Source organism: Mytilus galloprovincialis, chromosome 4 (assembly GCF_965363235.1).
Source record: "Mytilus galloprovincialis chromosome 4, xbMytGall1.hap1.1, whole genome shotgun sequence".
NCBI lineage: Eukaryota > Metazoa > Mollusca > Bivalvia > Mytilida > Mytilidae > Mytilus > Mytilus galloprovincialis.
This window is the reverse complement of record NC_134841.1, coordinates 63,358,635-63,384,794: the sequence shown is the minus strand read 5'-3', so window position 1 is coordinate 63,384,794 and position 26,160 is coordinate 63,358,635. Positions and strand designations below refer to the sequence as shown.

General features: G+C 30.4%; 1 protein-coding gene across 15 annotated transcripts in view; it reads right to left on the bottom strand.

The window, feature by feature from the left end:
- The window catches only part of LOC143072675 (rho guanine nucleotide exchange factor 28-like), a 143,460-nt gene that overhangs the window by 16,868 nt on the left and 100,432 nt on the right, over positions 1 to 26,160 (bottom strand). For 10 of the 15 annotated variants that reach the window (XM_076247735.1, XM_076247731.1, XM_076247739.1 and 7 more), the window contains 6 exons: positions 11,294 to 11,454; positions 8,603 to 8,643; positions 7,747 to 7,815; positions 6,841 to 6,897; positions 4,678 to 4,730; positions 2,902 to 2,996 (listed from right to left, as the gene is read on the bottom strand). In XM_076247735.1, coding sequence (XP_076103850.1) covers positions 2,902 to 2,996; positions 4,678 to 4,730; positions 6,841 to 6,897; positions 7,747 to 7,815; positions 8,603 to 8,643; positions 11,294 to 11,454 — 476 coding nt within the window. The remainder of the gene's footprint in view (positions 1 to 2,901; positions 2,997 to 4,677; positions 4,731 to 6,840; positions 6,898 to 7,746; positions 7,816 to 8,602; positions 8,644 to 11,293; positions 11,455 to 26,160) is intronic. The other 5 variants (XM_076247738.1, XM_076247737.1, XM_076247741.1 and 2 more) reach the window with 5 other exon arrangements.

The window sequence follows — 26,160 nt, the reverse complement described above, 5'->3', positions numbered from 1 at the left end:
TCAATTTCCATTGATTTGTTTTCAAGGTGTAAATTTCATCTAAAAAATCAGCTGATTGTATTATTGAACCCAGGTGTGAATACTGGGAGAGAGAATCACATCAAAGAGCTTGAGGGTAATAATTAAATGCATAAAGATCTATTGTTATCTTTAATTTATCTGTAATTACACATCAATTAGATAATCAAAGGATTAATCCTACATCATTGTGACATATAGAAACCATTGAAAAACTAATGACATTGATTGTTTACATAGTAATTAACAGATGACAAAATCCTTGTAAGCTGTATATGTAAAATGAAATAATCTTTTCTTTCTTATTATTTGCATTAATACACTTTTATCCTTCCTTCAAAAGGTATATGTAAAAGAGAAACATTCCACAATTCCAACAAATTTCGCTGTCTTTGTTTTTTTAATTTTTTTTAGATTGCTAACTACCCCAAATATAATTGTGTGTTAATTTTTATATTATTTTATAGTAATATCATGGAAGTATTATATTGACAGGAACTCCAACGAAAAATTAGCACATTCCCATCCCACTGATTTCTTTAAGAAAATAAAAGGTTTTGACTCAGTTTGTCAAGTACGTGAAAACTCCTTTGTGGGGTATCTGTGATGCCACCTTCGCCTGTTCTTTTAACTGAAATTGGTCTTATCACGTGATTTGATATCGATTGTCGTATCTACCTACTAATGTAAATAAACACGGAAACTCCCGTGGTTATTTGTGAATCGCCACATGCATAACAACACCTGTTTCCGTTCAATAAATGAAGAACAACGCTGAAAAGATCGAAAAAATTGGTCCATATTTAACAGAATGACATAAGAAAATTAACTGCATTCGGAAAGAGGGCAAGCTTATTTTTAGTTTTGTTGAGTATGTTTTAATCATTGGAACTTGGTAATCGGGAAATATCTGATTATGAAAATTACATTATTCTGAAGTAGAGTGTATGCAGAAAATAATGTGATGCGCTTGTAGTGTGCCAGATGGAACCAGATAACTCAAATTTTAAGTTAAAGATTGTAAACTTTTATCGAGTGTTACACAACTATTTATGGTTTTCTTTATTGTAAAATGTTATTATAACTTATTTATCAAATATGTTTAAAGACTAAAAGAGGTTAATAACTACACGCATGTGATGACCTCTACATAGCAATATCAGGTTACGAGACATGCAGATGAATTGTTACACCTTTTATGAAAATTCCAAAGTTGTAAACAACCTTAAACATTCAACCTAGTCCGAGATTACTCGATCTGACGTCTGACAGATTTATTTTTACGGATGGCTTTTAATATTTCTTGATTCATTTAAAGAACGATCACCATGATGGGCCCTAAGCAGGTTATTTTTTTTTTATCATGGAAACCAATTTAGAATTTATTTATGTGTTTAAAAGCTTAATTAACAGTTCTGAAACATCTTACACCGTATGCTAAGCAATTTATGTTTCTGTTTCTTGTTAAATTGCATGAAATATTTGCCATTTGACTTTCAGTAAACAATAAATCAAAATATTTGATATTTTTTTCGGATCAAAGCTCTTTAACCCCATACCCCCCCCCCCCCCTTCCCCCCGGCCAACTTTGGGATTAAATTTTTGTTGGAAATTCTTTCATTAAACACTTCATTAAAATATTTGTCAAAGTTAGCAGTAAAACCTGATAATAATTACTGATAAAAACTTTCAGTTCCATTTACTTTACATGAGAATTTTATGATTTTCAAGCCTAACATGAATATAACAGTAACGTGTGTCTAGGCAACGGCTCTCTCATGAATAAAAATCTTACTATTTTAAAATTGATTGCAACTTAAACTGAAATGTTTATGGCTTGTGAGTATCTATTACTCTTCTTTTTTTATTTTCTTTGGTGAAAACAGTCGCGGGGATTTCGCTTCTTTTGTTTTTATTTGTTATTAAGCAGCAAACCCGTAAAAACTGACATATTTGTCATTCACATGGTTGTTAAATTCATTTCCTCGACAATTAAGTACACATCCGGTTATTTCGGTATGTTCCGTAATTACGATCATTCATGAGGTTCCAAAAATTTGATCGGAACCCATGCATCCATAAGACATGTCGTAATAATTAACCGATACTTGACGATTTTGCGGCATCACACTATAAACGTTTGAAGTCCGCTTGTTGGAGATCCTGTCAATATAATACTTCCATGGTAATATCTATGTATTATAAAATATCCTCATTTATTTTTTTCTCCCAAATAGTTTACTTTTCGTTTTACCAGGTTATTTGTAATTGCAAATACCAATAACAATTTTATGTTTAAAACATATCATACTTTGCGATGAACTCAAATATTTTTTAATTTAAATATCTGCCGTTATCGCCAAAAATAAAATCTTACTTCTTATACAGACTGTCTAGGAATGTCATCTATTCCAAGAATAATGAGAAAAACACTAAAGGAACCCCTCCTTTGAAAGTAGGTTTATTCTATTATCTACCCTTTAACAAGTGGGACCATGATTATATTCATTTCAGCATATTCTAAGGTACTGTTCAACATTTATGTAAAGTTTCTGTAATATCCATCCAGCCATTTAGAATTTGTGCTGAAAATACTTTTAAAAGTAAATTTGATTACCTCCCCTTGAACATACATGATCTGGTTTTATTGCTGTATGCATATTCTTAAGCAGTGTTCTACAACTTACTACAAATTCATTAATATTCATCTAGCTGATGAGTAGGAGTTGTCCTGTCAAGGCACAAGGACAGAGAGATTGTGGAAATACTTTTGTTCCCAAAGGGTATAATTAGATGAAAATTTTAAGTTATACATAAGTGTATATAATAGATTCTTTTTATTTCCAACAAAGTTTGGGAAATATCAGCTGTACAATTATTTACCTTTTTATCTACTGTCACACTCCAGTGTTCTGGTTCTTCTTTATATACAGTTAAAAAGTCGTCGGTTATCTGTACACTGCTACCATCACTTGGTGCTGTAATGTGAATAATTGAAAATAATTTTACATAATATGGATATACCAATTTAATTTTTTGCCAATGTTTCGGGTAATGACTATTTACATTTTTTTTTTAAATCTAAACATAGCTACACAACTAACTCTTTGTCAAACTAAACATTGCATTATGTCCTTTTTTATATAGAATATGTGAATCCCAAATGCTGTTGATAATTAGGTATGTTAAAAGTTTTTTTCCCCTACATCTTTATATTTGTAAAATACTGAGGAAAAAAAGGCTCTCTTTTAAGATGTAACCGTATAATTTATAAATTTAGATGAAAATTTTCTTCAAATATTAATGAGAGATCTGGGCACTCTGTCATTCAGTACTTGGAGTACAAACAAGTGAAACTGCGAGCTACTGCTCACTGATGATACCCCCGCCGCAAGTGGATAATATTAATAGTGTAAAAATATGCAAGTGTTCGGTAAACAGGAAGTTGTCGAGTGATGAATCTGAAAACGCATCACACAGTAAAGCTGACTTATATACCAAATTTCAGAAATCCTTGTATTGTAGTTCCTGAGAAAAATGTGACGAAAATTTTCAACTTGGCTATCATGTGTAAAATCATACAAGTGTTCGGTAAACAGGAAGTTGTCGAGTGATGAATCTGAAAACGCATCACACGGTAAAGCTGACTTATATAAATCCTGAAACCAAATTTCAGAAATCCTTGTATTGTAGTTCCTGGGAAAAATGTGACGAAAATTTTCAACTTGGCTATCATGTGTAAAATCATACAAGTGTTCGGTAAACAGGAAGTTGTCGAGTGATGAATCTGAAAACGCATCACACGGTAAAGCTGACTTATATAAATCCTGAAACCAAATTTCAGAAATCCTTGTATTGTAGTTCCTGAGAAAAATTTGACGAAAATTTTCAACTTGGCTATCATGTGTAAAATCATACAAGTGTTCGGTAAACAGGAAGTTGTCGAGTGATGAATCTGAAAACGCATCACACGGTAAAGCTGACTTATATAAATCCTGAAACCAAATTTCAGAAATCCTTGTATTGTAGTTCCTGGGAAAAATGTGACGAAAATTTTCAACTTGGCTATCATGTGTAAAATCATACAAGTGTTCGGTAAACAGGAAGTTGTCGAGTGATGAATCTGAAAACGCATCACACGGTAAAGCTGACTTATATAAATCCTGAAACCAAATTTCAGAAATCCTTGTATTGTAGTTCCTGAGAAAAATTTGACGAAAATTTTCAATTTGGCTATCATGTGTAAAATCATACAAGTGTTCGGTAAACAGGAAGTTGTCAAGTGATGAATCTGAAAACGCATCACACGGTATGTCTGACATATATAAATGTTGATACCAAATTACAGAAAGGGTGGATGTGTAGTTCCTGAGAAAAATGTGACGAAAGTTTTGTGGGACGGACTGACTGACTGACGGACGGACTGATGGACGGACGGACTGACAGACAGAGGTAAAACAGTATACCCCCCCTTTTTTAAAGCGGGGGTATTAAAGCGGGGGTATAAATATGTCTCGAAACATCATATCCAGCCTTTTGATTGGTTGATATCTGAGTCTTGAGTATGAAAATTTTGCTCAAGTTTTTAAGACAGTATGGCCTGAAATACCACATAAACTTAAACAGGTAACATGGGAGATAACTCAAGTATTGACATACCATCAATTTCATCAGATGACTCGTGAGATTCTGGAGGACCATCTGTACTGGATCTAAAATACAATTAAATAAATTATCAATCAGTATTCAAATATCCTGTTTTTTTAGTTAAACATTAGATTTTTTGAAAAACTGATACATAAAGGTTCGGCAAAGCACAATATCAAGATAGTGGATAAATTTTTCCATGCAAAAGTTAGTAACATGCCAGATACAAATACATGTAGAAACAAAGGTAAAAGTTTTGTAGCGGTAATAACTTCTTTTACAATGTTTGCTTGCATGTCCAAGAATCATCAAAGAACATTTAATTTTTTTTATGAACTCTTTAAATCTTGATACACAGTAGCATAAAAAATTTGGAAATCCATGAACATTTTTCTGTATAAAATCTGAAGGTGGGTTTCTGAGTTTTCCAGATTAAAACAAGGAAAAGTATAGACAATAACAAAATTTAAATAACTATTCATTCAAAGGTTAACTTTCCTGTCATGGCATTTTGAGAAAATAGTATTTTAATTTTTTGTTATAAACATCTATTTGATGTACAGTTAATACCTCATTATTCATAAATAAGATACAGCTAAAATTTGGTCCTTAGTATAGAAATATACTTTTGAAACAAGTAAAAGCTATTTTTAGGTTTTATTTTACTGAATTTAATGAAAGATTTCCCAAAAAATCAGATTAAAAGATACTGGAGTGCCAGAAAAGGTTTATATTTTTGGGTTCCACTTACAACCTGATTAGTTTCAACAATTGTAAAGTGGAAACAATCATCTTCTTTAAGGGTTTTTACAAAGTGGGGGCCACCCTTTCTGATTTGGAGGACTTGTTCTCTGTTAATGATTGGTCTTTATAAATAATTGATAGAGGTTCATTCTTCCTGTAATATAACTATTGGTTCCTATAATAGACACAGAATAAAGAAACTCATCTTCTTTTAAGTATTTTTACAAAGAGAGAACCCTTCTTGGTTTATGATTTGTTCTCTTTTAATGGTATGTATTGGAAATAAATAAAGAAATATTTCCAAGACTCTATCACATGTATTTCAAATATTTCTGTTATACTTTTACTATTTAAAATGTTTGTGGTAGATAAAAAATCTTACCCCTTATAAAGTTTTTGTATATCCTCAATGCTTCTTTTAATACTGCCTCTAAATCTCCAAGGAGTTTTTTTTTTATTTGTTTGTTGGGATACAATGAAAGTCATCTTTGTTTTGACAATAGACACTTAAAATATGCAGTTAATAAATTAAACAAACACTGCATAAACAAACATTAGACACAACTGAATATTAATATAAGTTAATACGTAGGAGGGGATTAGCGTATGTAAAAAATCCTATTACAGTACAAGTATCTTACGTTTTTCATGGTTTTTTTTCACACGAGATGATGACATAGATGATATAATTGGGTCAATCGTGTATCCTCTTTGTAAATAACACGGAAATGAATAAACTTATTGTTTACATATTCTGAGTAATTCTTTTAAGTATTTCATTCAATTTTAAGCCTAGACAAAATGGCTGAGTGATTTTCTAATTTTAGAATACAGAGCACAGACATCAAATACATGTGAATTTTTATTTCTGCCATATTTCTTTTAATAATAAAATGATAAAAGAAACACTAACAGCGGACAGAAAAAAATTATAAGAGTAAAAAACAATGAACATTTGGCTTGTTTTTAGTAACTATCTTTAACAGTTTTTAATGGTAATGAATTCTATAGTATTGAGCCATGTGAAAGTAGAGTGTCATATGATAGTTTTGAATTTATGCATTATAGAACCCTTTCAAAAGTTCTTTGAGGAGTCCTCTAAGATACCAAGGTTTAAATTTTTACCTCTATAAAACTTTTATATAACTCAATTAATACTTTTTAAGGTAAAACTTTCATTGTGATATTTTCCCAGCATTAAATTAATCAGTCCTTATTCTATTATGATAAACAGAAAGCAAAGACATTCTTTGAGGGATTCTAAGGTACCATGAGAAAATTTGTGCCTCTATTTAACATTGATATTACTCAATAATTTCGATTTCTTGTGAGATTTTAGATTTTCAGTATGGACTTTCCCCAGTATTTATCAGTCCTTGTTTTATTATGGTTATCAGAAGGGGAGAGTTCTGATCTGATCCTGACACTTACCCTTGAAGGAGAACTCCTCTAAATGTCTCCTGTTCCAAATCTTCATCGATTGGCTTACTGAAATATGAAATATACCTTTAAGGATTTTCGAATAACGGGTTAAAAAATGCAGAAGTATACAAATATATGGCATAGTTTTGATAAGAATTAGCAGAAAGAATAAATAAATTATAAGGTGTTTATACATGCGATTAAAGCTTTATCCATTAAACAGACAGATAAAGAAGGCAACTTGAAAAAGTATTTTTAACTCATACAATTTAATTAAAATTATTCGACTATAAAAAGAACTCAGAATGATAGTGAAAGTAAAATGTAATAATAAGCATGCTTACAGCCATCTGACCAAGTTTTCTATTATGTGATTACAAACATGCAGTGATGATTATCTTACGCTAATGTATCAAGGCAAGTTGTGAATAATGCAAAACAAAGCCCCCCTACCCCCCCCCCCTTTAAAAAAACAAACTTGTTCTTTATGCACTGAGACTATTCCTCTTTATTTTTAGGCTGTGCCAATATTTTCATTACTGAATTTTACGATGTCATGTATTGGCTTGACTTTTACTTCAATGAGTTAATATGCTTGGGACTGAAAAAAATCCATAATGAGCTTTTTATAAGCCAGGAACCTAAGTCAGTGCCAATCACTTTAGACTTATTAACAGTAAAATTTAGAAAGAAGGTAAATACTGCAATGTTAGGGCATGTCTGTCTGCCTGTTTGAAAACCTAACATTCTCAGAACTAAATTTTAGGGTCTTGATGATTTTTTATCCAATGACACTACCTAGATTTTGCTTATAATCTATGGATATATTACTACATGTATCATTCTAAAAGATCAGCGTTGCTTCTTTATAGTCTACTGTAGAAAAACCATTAAATTTGATTTCCCAAAACTTACTGAACATCGTGAAATTTGTGTGCCTTACGCCATGGTATATAGCCTGCTTGAGCCAGCTGTGATGATAAACTGTTAAACACAAAGCTTCATGCAGTTAGTTTCCACAAAACCATATAAAAAACAATTGACCAGTTAATGAAATAATAAATTGATATAACCCCCCCCTTTTTTTTGTAAAGAGAGTTAAATATATGCTTTTGTTAGTAAATTTTTTATTCTAAACTGTGAACATTTCTGATAGTTTTATATTTTGAACATTTTTGCCTGTCTTCAAAAGAGAGATGTGAAAGAGAAAAAAAAAAGAAAAAAAAGATGAAGCTTTTTTATTAATATTTTTTCCACATATATCAAAGTGATTCATGTATTTGTTTCTTTAAGGAGATGTGAAAAAATCATTTTCACTTTTTTATACGGGATAACATAATTTTCACCTGTTTCTAAATGTGAAAAAAATAAATTGCATAATTTGATATTTTTGAGTTTCTGTAATTTTAATTAACACTGAAAAAAATAACTTAGATGCATATATGATAAAGAAATGCATTAATAAAATTTTGTAACTGGTCAGTTGTTTAATATGTGTAAATCTATACAGAATCTGATTAAAAGAATAGAAACAAATAATTATAAGCAGAAATTTAACATAATTAAATCAGTTATAGTGAAAACATATCATTCAAACAGTGAAAAAATAATCATTCAAAAGATTAACAAAAAATCTAAATTAAAAACACATCAAATGAGTTTCTTTAAACTCTCAGGTTATAATAAACAATTTGTGCACTAATTGTGAAATAATTGAACTTATTATTTTGTTATATACACTGTGCAAAGGGAGACAACCCTTGCTACTTACCTAGAAGGAGGCAAACTAAGCCGATGTAATACGTTGGGATTCTGAAACAAAAGAAAACATAAAATTTATTTAATTTTTAGTCATGTTTTCATACCTCTAAAGCCTGACAACAGTTTCAATCTGTCTAATAAAGATCGTTCTGCCATATTTCATTTTAAATTCAAAGAAACATCTTTTAAAATTTTGCATAATTTATCAAAATTTAAATCAACAGCTCCTAATAAATCAGCTGTGTAAAACAAGTAGCTTTCACTATGTTTATTTACTGTATTCAAATATTGGCTTTTTTAATTTAAAATTTCAGTTTGCTCTTTTGATCTCGTAATCATAAATAGTGTTGCTAGTCTGAAATCAACAAGTTACTTCTTTTATTTGATAGATTATGGCAAAATCAATAATAAGTGTTTCATTTATTATACACTTAAAAATTTAAAAGCTTATACTTGACAAAAATGTGACTTTTAAAAAGTGTTTATTTTATCAAATATGTGTGAACATCACTAAAAAGTTAAAGAGGAAATGGGACAAGTTATGAAGAGGAACACTTTTCTAACATGGATTAACATTTGTTGGTTTTTGTAAAAAGATTTCTTATTGCTATTATCAATAATATTCACAAATACAAAATACTTTATCAGACACTAAATTACTACTGATTCCTTCACAAAATTTAGCATAATGTTCTATAACTAATTGAAAACAAATGTTTTTGCAAGGCTATATTTTGCTGCAATTCTTGATACAATGTACTCCTAAAACACCTCCCAAGTTCAAAGATAAGGATACTTGAAAACACAGCCATGAACCCTAATTTTTATGATGTTCTTATCAGAAAACAACAAAACAGTAGCAGGATGAAATTGACATGCTTCAGGTGAAATGAGCGAGAAACTGATAAGTTATCTGGAACCTTTGGGCTACTGGACAATTATAGACTCATTTCACTGATAAACAAATTAATATGGTCTGAGGTTAACAATTACTTATCAATCAGAAGTATTTATAGGAAAGCCAAAGGTTGGTAAACAACATCAGACAAATGATGCAAGGTTATTGATTTCTATCAAGTGAATTTAAGAAAAAACTGAAAAGGGGACAGTTGAATGCTTATAACATTTTTGGTGTCGCCACTTTCTATATTTGTCCGTCACAATTCAGAAGCTTGTAAATCAGTGTTAGTCATTTGTTGGTGTTTGTCATACCGTAATCTTTTTTTTTCTTCTTTTATTGTTATATCATAAACCAGGGAGTTGTTTTTTTTTCTTTTGAATTGTATAACATTTTGTTATGTTTGAAACTGTCATAGCTGATTTTACAGTATATGTTTTGCTTAATGTTGAAGCCTGTATGGTGAAATATTGTTGCTTTCATCCGTGTGATTTGGACTCATTTGCATTCATACCACATCTCCTAAGTTCTATATTCAAGAATGCATAGTGTATTAGTTAGTTCTATTAAACCATAGAGTGGAGTCAGTGCAACAACACCGACACAAGAGATTTCTTTAGAGAAAAATATTCTAGAACCTCTCAGCAATTTACTTAAATTTATAGCTTGGTGTACTTAAAGTGAATAATACCCACAATAAAGGTGACATTATAAATTATATAATTTGCAAATCAACTAGGTTATTAAAATTGACTCGCTAGACATACTAAAAGGATTTCTAACCATTCAAATTATTCCAGAATACGGTCAAATCTTTCCAAAGAATTAACAAGGACAAATTCCTTAATAATAATCAATTAACAAATTGTTTAAAAAAAAAATTTAAATTCATGGACTCTGCCAAAACATAAACTTCTTTACCTACAAGTAAAGCTGTTTCAATGATATTTGTAAACAAAGGGTTTGTATATTTTTTTATCATCAAATATTTGGTTAGAAATCCTATAAGTTAAAACTAAACTCCTGACAAAAATATATATAGACACACTACATACTATAACTCTCAACTGAAAATTAAAAACAAACATTCTAACTAAATACCAGGAAGGAAATTGGCTTGTATATATATACCGTCTAGTCAATAATATACTACCATACGTCAAGGACATTTAAGGTCATGCCTTTTCAATTGAACCATTTTGTTAGGTTAAAGCTGTTATAAACATAACATGAAGCAATTAGTAACCCAAGATAGTAGAAATGAAAACACAGGATCATGAAGTTTGGTACTTAAATTTGGAAAAGCAAACATAAAGCATCGGCATACTGTAAAAAGTTTTTAAGATATTTAGATAGGACTCAGCTACTAAAAAAGTTATAAAAGAAAAAGAAAAACTTAAAAATATCTAATGATTCAAAAATGCAATAAAAAAGAAGGCCAAGAGTATATAAAGTAAAATAGAAAATTTGGCAAAAAGGAATGTATACTACATTTCTTGTTCTCAACTGCAAAGGAAAGGAGATATATTTAGAAATACATAATTAGTCCATATTAATTCTATATTTTTGAAGTGACTTTGTATTAATAAAACATATAACTATATTAGATTCTAAGGAACACAATGAGTTTAATAAAATATAATTTAACACTTTTTAAATTATTTTTTTCCTATAGTTAATAAATATATTTAGTCAATTACAATAGAAACTGGAAGAGATATATTCATATAGAGACATTGAAACTAATCACACAGGAACAAACAATAGTTAACAATATCACATTAACTCTAAACTATGACCTACCTCTAGCTCAAGCTCTGGGTCGGAGTCAGGAATAGAAGACAATATATTTGACGAGCCTATGCTAGCGCTGAGAGGTGTTGAGGTTACCTGTGAACGAGATGGCGCTGACGCTGATCGGTTGTCCTTGAAAGACTGTGTGTGGCGTAAGCCTGTTACTGAAGCTATAAAAGAAAGAAATATTACATAGATGGTGATACAACACTAATCTTAAGCTTCTGAAAGCACAAGTTGCACTAAGCCTTAACCAATGCTACACTTCAATACAAGTGGACAACTGGCTAACAGATTAAAATGGAAACTTGATTAACGGATGCTTTGACTAATTATTTGTTGTATTTATAATGCTATCCTGCTAGATAAAACATCGAAATATTAACTGTAGATAAACAATGTTAATTTACACTGCAGATAAACAATGTTCATTTACACTGTAGATAAACAATGTTCATTTACACTGCAGATAAACAATGTTCATTTACACTGCAGATAAACAATGTTCATTTACACTGCAGATACACAATGTTCATTTACACTGCTTATAAATAATGTTCATTTACACTGCAGATAAACAATGTTCATTTACACTGCAGATACACAATGTTCATTTACACTGCAGATAAACAATGTTCATTTACACTGCAGATAAACAATGTTCATTTACACTGCAGATACACAATGTTCATTTACACTGCTTATAAATAATGTTCATTTACACTGCAGATAAACAATGTTCATTTACACTGCAGATAAACAATGTTCATTTACACTGCAGATAAACAATGTTCATTTACACTGCTTATAAATAATGTTCATTTACACTGCAGATAAACAATGTTCATTTACACTGCAGATACACAATGTTCATTTACACTGCAGATAAACAATGTTCATTTACACTGCAGATACACAATGTTCATTTACACTGCTTATAAATAATGTTCATTTACACTGCAGATAAACAATGTTCATTTACACTGCAGATAAACAATGTTCATTTACACTGCAGATACACAATGTTCATTTACACTGCTTATAAATAATGTTCATTTACACTGCAGATAAACAATGTTCATTTACACTGCAGATACACAATGTTCATTTACACTGCAGATAAACAATGTTCATTTACACTGCAGATAAACAATGTTCATTTACACTGCAGATACACAATGTTCATTTACACTGCTTATAAATAATGTTCATTTACACTGCAGATAAACAATGTTCATTTACACTGCAGATACACAATGTTCATTTACACTGCTTATAAATAATGTTCATTTACACTGCAGATAAACAATGTTCATTTACACTGCAGATACACAATGTTCATTTACACTGCTTATAAATAATGTTCATTTACACTGCAGATAAACAATGTTCATTTACACTGCAGATACACAATGTTCATTTACACTGCAGATAAACAATGTTCATTTACACTGCAGATACACAATGTTCATTTACACTGCAGATACACAATGTTCATTTACACTGCAGATAAACAATGTTCATTTACACTGTAGATACACAATGTTCATTTACACTGCAGATAAACAATGTTCATTTACACTGCAGATACACAATGTTCATTTACACTGCAGATACACAATGTTCATTTACACTGCTTATAAATAATGTTCATTTACACTGCAGATAAACAATGTTCATTTACACTGCAGATAAACAATGTTCATTTACACTGCAGATAAACAATGTTCATTTACACTGCTTATAAACAATGTTCATTTACACTGCAGATACACAATGTTCATTTACACTGCAGATAAACAATGTTCATTTACACTGTAGATACACAATGTTCATTTACACTGTTTATAAACAATGTTCATTTACACTGGTAATAAAGTATATATACTTTATTACCAGTGTAATATATGTATTTATGACTGCTTATAAAGCTGATGGTATGTTACTTTCAGATTTGTGCTCTTTATTCTGTTCATTAAACCAAGATGTCAGAATTTTACTACTTATTGGACACTATTGACACATAAAACTTCCATAAAAGAAATTTTAGTACCTGGACAAACAAATAGGACAAATTTGTTCCACTGATGACTTGCAGTATTAAATGGCTAACTTTAATTTCTATTTCATGTTATTTTATAGGTGAAGTTATTGTGTTTATAGGTCAACATAAACAAAATATTACAGGACTGACCAAATAAGTGTGGTCAGCTGTTTGAACAGTGACCAGTCCACACCAGTGAATAATAAAACTGCTGACCAAGTCAACAAATGTCCAGTAGATACCATCTACATCCAATTTAATTCTCACTAAAGTCAACCTCATCAAAATGTCAAACAGGACCCCATGGACATTTATAGATTAATATTTGAAATTTATGGAAAGTTCTTTTGTTCTTCTTATTCAAGGCAACTATCTGTTGAATTAAGTGTAAACATGTGGATATTGATTCAAATGATTACACATTGTAAAAACAGTACTGGTCATGCTGGTCAGCATCTGTCATATGTCCAAAATATTAAGCCTATTACTGTCCCAAGTCCAGGAGTTGTTTATTGCTGTATATCATATTTGTTTTTGTTTTGTACATAAATCAGGCTATTTTCTGTTGTTATTTTGTATTAGCCATTTCATGACCTTTTATAGCTTACTATGCAGTATTGGTTTGCTCATTGTTGAAGATCATACATCGACCTTTAGTTTTTAACTTCAGTGTAATTAGGTGGTAATCATATCACATCTTGTTACTTTTTATTTATACAAATTCAAATTTTCTTACATCTTAATCAACAAGTCTCCATCTTAGAAAATCAGTTCAGTACTTTGCAGTAGGCACTTTTAAGAGAAACCAAACATATTGTAGGTATTTTCATGCGGAACAGAGTTTTCTCATTGTTGAAGGCCACACAGTGATCTATAGTTGACAATGTGGTCTCTTGTGAAGAGTTGTCTTTATTGACAATCATACCCAATCTTTTTATTTCTATGAATACTATCTTATTTAATTTCATTAGTACTTCAGATGAGGAACAGAAAATAACATATTTAACAAGCTTCCTGGTATGACATGTTCAATTTATTCTGGAGTGATAAACCTGTACACAAGTGTCCAAGGACCACAACTGAAGTGCATGCAAATGATCAACTGTTAAAATTGCATAATCACAAACTTATCTTAACTATACATGAACAATGACTCAGAGGTTATGGGCTAAATATTCTTCATCTAAAATGAATGCAACTGCAAACCAAATATCGTTGGCTTATAAATATTGAAAGTGGTCCCCTTTAACTGACCTCAAAAGCAAACCAATTGCCCTAGCGATACTACAACTATTGGTGAAATGTAAAACAAAACATCTGCATTATGCCCTCCCAGACTTTCATTTCATGCAAGGCAAAATGGTAATAGCTTCACTTTTGTAATATATTCATAAGGGCAAAATCTTTACTATTCATATATTAAAATTTCCCTTGTAAAAAAATCCTTATATTTTTCAAGGTACTTTTACATGTAAAACAGTTGATGACCTAGAAAGATCATAAACTGTCCCTCAAAGGTAAACTATAAACAAAATAGGCCTTCTGGTCTCATAAATGTCAATGGTCTAAAAATACATTCACTAGACAACTTTCTGGCTCCAAAATCCTCAAGTTCAATCAACTTTCACTAATTTGATCTGACTGTGAAATCAAAATTTTTCTTGTTTGTTTTACTTTCCCATTGTTATGAATTTTATAAAAATTTGAAAGTTGAATCACTAATGAAACTAATAAGTGCATGGTCTAATTTAGACACCGACTAAAATTGTTAGGAGTATATATGGTTATATGTACTAAGTACTTATTACTGTATAATTTTACAGTTGTAATTAATATCTTTTATCTAATAAAATGTATTATTAAGACATAAATACATTTGAAACAGTCTGCGACAAAACTTTTCCAGCTACTAGCCCAAACAACCAAAATCATAAGTTTTTACCAAATGTTATAAAAAAATTCTGTAAATTATCAATAATCTCTGGTATCAAGCTAGTGGTTGAAGGCCCTGACTGCGATTTAATGTCCTTAGTTTTTAGTTATTCATATTTTTTTCTCAAGACAGCAGCATCAGAATAGTACTGCGACTTTAGGTACAGGTAAATCACAAATGCCAATGTTCAACGAATAACATATTTCAACAGACTTTGTATACAGAGATTGGCAGAATCACGAAATCAAATATCCACGAATATGCAAGTATTCAGAAAAAACCACGAAAATAAATGAATCCCTAGCATTTCCATTTGTTCATGTGCCTTTACTTTATATCTACAGAAACTACTTCAACAATGACTGGATTGCAATGGTACAAAAATCTTCATTGCTTATTGACATCTTTCAAAAAAAAAATTTTTTATCTGAATGATTTTTGTGCTTTCATACAGGAAAATCTTCACGGTCACATCTACATGTATTTATTTTGGGGTAATCAGTTGGAATCCACAATTAATCATAAACTTGTGAGAAAATTTCAAAGAAACAGTGTAAAGCCCAGCTTACCCAAATCTTATCTGGGATTTTATACAAGAGGAATGTTGCTGGAAGTTGGGGTAGGATTTTGTGAGCTAAAATATTAGCAATTAAGATGTATATTCAATTAGATTAAAATCAACTTAGGGAAAAACTTACTGATAATATCCAACAATGGGTATGAATTTTGTCTTTGGAAAATAATTTTTTTGAAATATGTTTCATTATCTTGATTATCACAGAATCCATTTGTGTACATACTAACATATCCAATAGTTTATAATTGTGTGCCAAACGTCTATCCACTGTATATGTAAGAAGATCACAGACTAAAACTTTTACAAGCACAAGTATCAAGAACACAACATTAACCAATGTTTAAAAAGTTCTTCAACAAGTTTTGCTGCAGTAGAAAATAGTTCACTTGTAAAAATATCCAAGTTTCTATATCCTCTTTAAAAATATTTATGCTGTTAAGTCCTATTGTTTCAATGTGCAATGACTTAAAAATTATTTTTTTCACTTTGTGCAAATGTCAAAAACAGAAACACAACAATGTTTCTTCTTATAGAAATGTACACTATGCTTGGTATGCATCAACAAGGTAAAATTATCCCAGTGCAGAGTCACAACAAATTTGACAACTTGTAAACAAAAAGTCAATACACAAAGTGCACTCCAAAATGTATGTCAATGTTTCTGTTTAAAAACTACATGTCCAATAATACCAGTACATAGAAAACATTAAGAGAACACATTATGTCCATTTTGACCTTATGAAAATATGCATTAGTGACCATTATAAATGCAATACACACTGCGTAGACGCAAGTTGTAATGTACAACACTACTGCACATTTTGGTCAACAGTTTTTACATGACGATAGTAGTTAAACTAATGAGTTTAACTTGTACCGCTGGAGAGCCTAATGATCTATCTTGTCATCAGAAATGACCAGTCAACAGTTGATGTTCTATGTCAATGATCGGGATTGATTTTTATCATCAAAGCTGATTTGTTTTACCAGGGGATATATGTAGCTAGGTCAAAATCATCGAGGACGAATTTTGAGTGATTCAAGAACACAAAATAGTTTTTTAAAAAATTAAAAGATGCAAAAGGGCTAAGAAAAGATATAAATCAAAGAGAAACCGACAACAACATGTCCATAAGACAACAAAATATACAAATGTAAGGATCTTGTCAAAAACCAAGAGTGCACAAATGCTTTTGGATGGCAATGCAGTAAAAGGGATTAAAATCGAAATGATTCAATTTGAAAAAGCTATTTTAGGTCAAGAAATTTTGAAACTTGTAAAATTTCACCATGAATATCACCAGTCACTATCATAACTGCTGTATTTCGAACACACACTTGCCTTATTATTTGTATAAACATTATAACTATATTTAATATTACAAATTTATCAAGTTAATAAAATGTTTAAGGATGATATAAATAATGGTAAAGAAAGTGGTTTTATCAAGAGAGATGACCGATACAGGTACATCTTGGGTCAACATACTGACCCTCCCTAGGTTTTCTATTATCTGATCTGTCATTTCTCAGATGACCCAACACTAGATCCTACAGATATTCCTCCACTCCAACCTCCCACTGGCACCTGTGTGATCTATGACCTCAATCCATATGTAAGTAAATCAGATAGACCACAGATTGACAGGTGGACCAATAAAAACCTTCAGGTCCTAATTTTTTTATGGCCCAACATGTAATCAATAGTTGATAGTAATGAATATTCTAATCATTATAGAAACATTTTATTGTATAGATGAATATATGATTTACTGAATGGCAATAACAATTAAAACCAGAGAGTGTGAGAAACTTAGGTCACAAGAACATGTGAACTTGTATGGCCTGCAAAGCAAAATGTACACTGAAAAATCTGATCCCAATTCTGACCTCAAACATAGTGGTAACAATGTTCATATATAAGAGCCTTAAAAGGAAAGAATTATTTGGTAATTTTAAATAACTAGATTTCAACTCTGTATAGTGATCCAAATTTAAAAAAAAAAAAAAGGTTGATTAAAACATTCTAAAACTATTGAATTGATGAGTAATCATGGTAATGGGACAACATTAGAATGCGTAATCAATTGTGATATTTATACTGTCCTCATGTATATGGTAAGGCGATTGTGTTGTTTCTAAGATTGGAGATCTATGCAACAAAATTGTAATGAATAATTAATCTATTTGTAAAACTGCACTAAAATAAAATGTGAATACAGTGCTTATAAAATATGCTCTTCCACTTCATACTTTATTTGGCCTTTTTAGTTTTAATTATTTGAGTGCACTGATGAGTCTTGTGTAGAGGAAATGCATGTCTGGTATAACCAATTTTAATCCTGGTATGAGTTTATTTGACCCATTTTCCTAGTTCTTTTGGTGTAAAAATTACCTTGCATTATCCATTTACAAACTAGCACATGTAAACATGAGAAAAGAATTTTAATCTTTCTGATTGTACCATTAGAAGTAATTAACAAATTCTATGTTAAACAAATAAATTAGAGTCAATAAAATAATTTAAAACTATTTTGTATAAAATCCTTCCATTTAAAACTTCCTTCCCTCAAAACCAAAACACCTCAGCTTAAAATAAGTTAAATGCATGATGTTCCACCGAAACCTTTTGACCTTTTTTAATTTAACATGTCACTTAAAAACAAACATATTTTCTGGTTAAGTAACTTATATAACACATTAAACTAGATATTGATATTGATGTAAGACCTACATAACATCATTCATCATTTTAATACTTTTACACTGAGACTAAACGGACACAAATACGGGAACATACAGGAAAGGAAACTAGTCCTTATAACCTGTGCACATACTTGAATACTAACAAAGTATTTTTAGGATATCAACACGCATTTTGTGGCTTTAAAATGCAGTTTCATTTTAGTTTAGCCATAGATATAAGAAGATGTGGTAATGAGACAGCTCTCCATCCAAGTCACAATTTGTAAATATACGTATATATTATACATACATGTATATTGAAAACCCTGTTCGATTTTGAGGGTAGATCAGTTTCTGCCCATTTTATCAATGTGGGTAATGCAATTTGAAAATGAACAAATTATGAAAACATGTACCATATATTTAGTTTAAGCATATGTAAAAGTATTAAAAAAAAGACTGAGTTCCTCCCCTTTTTTTATATTCAAACTAGATATTCTATTTAAGGCTACTAGATGATTACTACCCAAAAATAACTCTTACAATTAATCATTCATCCACATGAAATTTGGCACAAACCTTTAGAGACCATCAAACTGTGTGAAAAACAAAACATTTAAACTGATGATACGCAAAATAGAGAAAATCTCTGTAAACCGTATAAGCACCAACTTGCAACTATCGATACATGTACTAAGGTATTATTTTACATGGTTGAATCCAATATAATAAATATTACCCATTCTAAAACACAGCCTTCCTTGTATGTAGATGTCACTGATCTAATATAAGAAGACCTTGAAATGTACACAAGACACAAGATGTTCACAAGATTACAAGTCTGATTTAAAGCAGAAATGTTTAAATGTTTAATTACATCTGGTAGAAGTTTAATGATAGTATACTGCACAATAATTATAAGCTTCATGGGAGGTGTATTGTTCTTGCAATAGGCTTTTTGACAGCTCTCCACTGAACTGGAAGATCTGATTATATCAACACTTTAAAGTTGATGATATTGTTTGAAATGCACACTTTAGTCCCTATGTTTTAAGAGGCTTTAAAAGGGATAGATCTTTGCCATGCAGAAAAATAGGACCCCATTTTTTATCCTTTGTTGTTTTTCACTGATGTAATTGAATATTTGTAATATTTATATTCTATAAGCTGTATTGCTTACGAATAAAAGATTATTATTATATTATTTACAAGTAAGATTGCAATGGGCCAACCATGTAGCTTGGTATCAACTCAATGCTCAAATCGGTGTAACTTTATATGGCATATGCCATGTATGTGAACTTTTTGAGATGATAAAATCAAATTTGAATACCATAGATCCTAAACAGTTGTAGGTTTTATTAATATGAAAGTATTAGGAAGAAAGGACAACTCCGGAGATTTTCTGTAGTTAATATGGGTGTGCCATAGGGTATATATTTACTATGCCATTCAGTATGTATTGAAAAACACCCAGTATTTCGTATCGTATGGGGATGTAAATATATGAACAACTAATACCCTTTCTTTGATTTATATCTGTGAATGCACATTGTGAATCACAGTTTTGTTAAATCTGATTATAATGAAAGAATACACTTGGTCTTTTTGTATTGCATATTTCAATATATTGGATTGTAAGTTATATATATATTATATGTATATCTAGTTCTATTGAGTAAAATCTTAGTCCAGACATGCAAAGCCGTTACATAACCAACTGTTACCTTAAGTAAATTATACTATTCCCTCTCTAACCAAGCAGAAAGATACTCAATTCAACATGAAAAGTTTGAATCAAAGAATATATTTTTTAAAAGAAATATCCTGAGAATTGTCTGGAGATGTTCTGATAGAGTTTGCTGGATCAATTAGTCTGACTTAAATGTCTTTATACTACAAATAAGATAACTGAACATAAATCTGCTGACCATGTAGAAAATATTTTTAAAAACTTCACTAGAATAAAGTCCCCCAAACTCAGATACCTCTGCATGGGTTCAATTCCCAGCATTGGAGCTTTAAATCTGCCGCAGGAGACTCTCATGGGTAGTCAAGGTTGTTAAACAACTCTTAGTAGTAGATTTCTCTGCCTGCAGCTATTTGGGAGATTCAAAAACATGTAATCTTGGTACTCTTACATTTCATTTCAACAGTTCAATTCTGTATTAATTCTTCGTCCTGAATTCTACAAAACCTAAAACCTGGTATTGTTGGATCATTTTGAAACTACCATATCCTCAAGTTTGACCAACTGAAGACCCATAATTTGGCTAAAACTAAAATCAAATTTGTTGAAATCAAATATACATTTACTGTATTATTAAGTTGGAATGGGTCATGAAACTGTCTATATTATAGTTTCTCTACCCATAACTGTGAATAGAAATTAAAATTGTTTTTAAAAATCCGTCTGATTAAGTAAGTTATTTTAGTGCGTATATGGCAAGGATATTCACAGTCTAACCGACCTTTGTCCTTTAAGGTCAAGTCATATCTTAAGAAGTACTATACATATGTAATAAAATTTAAATGACTTTTCTAATCATTGTATACTAATAAATGTTAAGTCATCCAGCAACATAACAAGTTGATAGAGAAAAGATTTATCCGCAGGGACATTGTATATAAATGTAACGAAATACACTAACACATGTATATAATAACATCAAACGAATCAAAACAGAGGACACCAGTTGTTTTACAAAGGGGGAGGAATGTAACTGTTTGTTTATGGCTTACGACCCCGTGCCTCCCCGATGATGACCATGTTTGGAGGAATTATCAAGATGAAAAGGACCGATGAAAATAGACACATACCAAGAAGTCAAAACATTGATCCATATAAATGGATGTTTTTGAATTGTTATCAATCTTCCTATTTGTAAACATACAAGTTTTTATGGGTGATGATGCTCTTGACACAGAAGTTAAATTTGAAATACCAGATTTTATAGACCAATGTACAAAGTAATAAATGTTGGAGATATTTCAACATGGAAATTAATGTCTAAATATAAAAGCATTGTGTGTTTCCTGCTACTTAGTAACAGAATAGTTTACGGACATATTTCACAGTTTGACCTCTTCCTTATAAATTTATCAAAATGTAAGATATCTATTTTCTCCCATAAAGCTATCATTACATTTATATGTTTTATTACAAAATAAAACCCTTTCACTTATGAAATTAATGATTTAATGGCAGAGGTGATTTACATGAGGGAATGTATCTTCACTAAAAAAATTAACAAGTATAAAAAAGAGAATACATGACTTGTATTAAGTTTAAAATTATATTGGCTTATAGCTGCATCTTCCATCCCCAACCTTAAAATTTTTTGTTAAGCTGTGAAATTTCAAACTTTTCTAGAATTGGTCAACATGGTTTAAAGAAAAAAAATATGTTAGAATTAATTAAACAATTCTTACATTCTGTCATAAAATTCCTGACATTTCTATGTAAATAATGTTAATTAAAATATACAATGCTTATTAAACGTGTCATTTAATATATAGAATGTGAAAGTTTATTATTATTCCTTGTTCATGTAATGTTTATAAAAAATTTAACTTTTGACTTTCATTTTTTTAACTATTGTTATGTATTCTTTGTAAAATATATCCTGTCTCATGGGTTTTCAAGCTATTAAGAATTAAGAATGCATTGTGACCTAAAAATTTTCATTGAAAAAGAATGCATACTACAAATTCATATGACATGAAAACACATGATCTGACCATAACCGCTATGAGCTATGTATAACCGAAACAATGATGTTGCAATAAAATAATGTTTTCTGAAAATGATGTTATTACTAATTACAAAGTTTTGTTTCAGTTATAATTATCATTGTTTGTCATAGTTTTGTAGAATACTCTGATGACAAAGCTAATAAGCTATGTTGACCTTAGATGAATTTGCCTTTTCTTTTTCTGTCCATTTTGGTTATATAGCTCTTTATATTTTTATATATTTTATACATTGGTGGTTTTGAAATGTGTAGGTTTCAATATCCCTAATAAAGGTTAGGGACCAGCTTAAGCCCTCCTTCAGGATTTTATCGCCGTGTTGAAGACCAATTGGTGGCCTTGGCTTTTTTCAGCTTTTTGGTAGGGTTGTTGTCTCTTTGACACAGTCCCCATTTCCATTCTCAATTTTAATGAAGAAATGCACGAAATTATAAAGTGTTATTTTACATGATTTAATTTATAAAATTACTTTTCTTTAGAACACATGAAAAGTAGTTTCCAGCACCCACCCCTATTACCCTCTCTGTTTCTCAATGTTTTCCTTACTTTGTCAAGAAACTTGGGACTTGTTATAACTATAAAAGAGTTGCTAACTTCTCATATAAAACAGCTGTTGGAATGTCTGGTAAAGTAATTGTAACATCTTATGCTTTACAGACCATGTTGTTTTATGAGACAGTGAAAGTGACCTAGCTTTCACCTTACTTTGTCTTTACCATTTGTTTACATGGATTAACAAAGAAACTTGCAGAAATACTTATGACGGTTCCAATTCATCAAAACTGTCATCTTAAACATGTTTTAAGCACATATTTGTAAAAGGTAAATTACCTTTGTTTTGTTTTGTTTTTATTTTATTTATATTTTTGAAGATATTTGTTTTTTAAACTGTTTTAGCTCGTCAGAATTCTATGAAACTTTGTACTCAGACCCTATGGAATGTATACCACCACCCTCCAAAAAAATGTCCTCAGAATCCATCACAGTACATGTAGGTCCAGGAGTGACCTTCAAAAGAACCTACTTTTATGGTGATAAAGTTTTCAACTGAGTTGAAGGATGGAAAAGTGCTTTGAAAAAGGGGTTTTACGTTGTCCATAACTCCATAGTCTGCTCCAAGGTTTCTTTATATTTAAATAACACTTAATCTTGTGATTTCCTTTTCTATTTACGTAGACATGTCATAAAATTTTTAACAAAACATAAATAATTCAAAAATCATGTGGTGCAAATGACTTCAAGTTCAATTATTGTCAATAAATCGATTGGACGGTAAAAGCAGAATAAATATAGCAGCTGTCCTATTTAAATATAACTGTTTTATCATTGATTTCTAACTTTTTTCAAAACACCTAACCAATCAATACAAATCTTATTAAAATCCTAAACCAGTGGGTTTTGACAGATATTTGGTATTAAAACCCGACATTATACTTATAGTATTAGAAAAACAGGCATGAAACTCAACACCTCCCAAATCCCCAACTATTTAATTAACTTGACCTGCATGCAAGCAAATTAAAAATTCTACAGGTTCTGTTATCTATCATATCAAATTAGCTCATACTGATATAAATAAATTATATGATTATTTACCTTCAAATGTACCCATTTTATCCATGAATTCTGTTACCATATTTTAATAGTCCTAGATTATATGGAACTTTTAGTAGAAAATGCCACCATTGCCTGATGAGTTGTACATTTTCAAACTGATGGATTTCTCACTTGTAAGAAGAAGGCTGACCTTAACCTAATGTGTCTCGACAAATTAAACAAGGGTAAAATAGTCCTGATAAAAACAAACACTGTGCATGGTGGGAGTGATTAGGAAACTGATAATTTTGTTGTTATAAATATAAAATAAACAAGAGTCCATGCATCCATTCTGTGGAATATAAACAGGATATCAATATTTCTATAAGCAGATTACAAGATACCAACTGATATTGTAAACTAGAAACTCAACCTATGGATCTTTAATTCTTATTTATATACATATGAAATATAAGTTTTTGTATTTTTTGTCAAACATAATATTTACCGAACTGGTATTTTTTAAATGTCATTTACATCAGTTTAAATGAATGAGTCCATTAAGCCAATGAAAGATTATACATGTATATTGATATACATGAAGTACATATCTATGTCATGTGGTTTATGGAGGAAAGTTGTGTTATTGACAATCGTATTACATCTTATTTTATATTAATACCGCTTTACATCCTTGGCTATGATCAGGGGATAGTTTAGGGGATTAAAAGGCGAGCTGTGTTTCAATTCTTGAAATAAGTTGTAAAATTATGAGTTTAACATTCTTAACTTCCTCCTTAAGCTTTCACATGCACCTTTACAGATTCTTGAAAAAATATCTACCACTTCAGGTGCACAACAAAGATTTGAAAAGGGGGGGGGGGGGAATGGTATGACCACATTAGGAATGGAGCCCCTACCCCCCTCCTAAATCCACCTCTGCACTTCTTATAAAAAATTCTGACAGATACATGTATGTGCAGTAAAGATATTGTCCGTGATTGTAATTCTAAATCTATTACGATTTAAGGTCTCTTAAGCTGTTGTTGGATATTTTCATCTTCTAATTTTGATATAATGTACTTTATATAATCTTCTTCCTGTCTGTATTTACAATATTTAACAGTGTTGATACAGTACATGATATATTGCATGAACCACAATATGTTTTATCAAATCACACCCCTTTATTTACAAGGAAAGAAAAGTTACAAGGACATTTTAACTAACGAGTCAAAACACAGGAAATGATCTTTATCTTTAGTCAATATTTTCATTGTTACTTGTTACTTCATTTAAATGTAAAGATAATAGACTTTTTCTTGACATTTTGATATAAAAAAGTTATATCTGTCCTACAAACGTACTCTCAATAAAATCAGGGATCAAATTACTGAAGGTCAGAGGAGATTTAGGGGAGCAGACCCCCTACAATTTGATGAAGCTTCATATGGTTAACACATAGACTTTTTACATGTAAAACTAACATTGTCTTGTTAGTGGCTCCCCTTTTTTAAAATCCAAGATCTGCATTTGGAAGATACCACTTCTTAATGATAGTTTTTACCCATGGGATAAGTTAATAATTCTAGCCCAGGCTGTGTAGGAAGTAGAGAATTATTAGATTGGTTTTCTTGGCACTTTTGAAGATTCTTGACCTGAATATTCTGTGTTGCAGCTGCTAAATATTTATACTTCATTTCTAACATGTAGTTGTCAAAAAAATTACCTTAAAGTGTAATTTAAAGCTTAAGGTTGTTGTTATATTTAAAGGACATGTTATTTAAATCTTTTATTAATTTGTTTTACCTGATCGATGAGAGGACTATATTAACATGGATAAATTTCACCCTACACCTATATTTAAACCTAAACATATGACTCACACAATAGAATTGATGGCTTATAATAATTACGATAATATTTAATAAATAAATACCAAAGAATGAATCAAAATCTGTTATGATACAAAATATATAATTTAATTGTCTGAGGCTCAATAAGATGAAATTAGATATGTTGTACTAGGTAATCTACGACCTTTGACATAAGATATCAATTACAAGTCATAGTCATTCAATCATACAAGAAGTTACTAGAATCCTTTACAATTAAACAAAATAACATCTTTTGTGTAACTTATCAACAAAGATATGTTTGATATACTAATAAGCGTAGAAGAAAAGGATTTTAATATTTCAAAAACAGATGTAACTGTGAATATTGGAGTCCTTATTAAAAACAAAGGTCTGCATTTTAAATGATATCCCAAGAAAGTTATAAGCAGGGCACAAGGATTTTTGAAAAAAGGGGGACTGCAATTTTGATATAACAAATTTTATCAAATA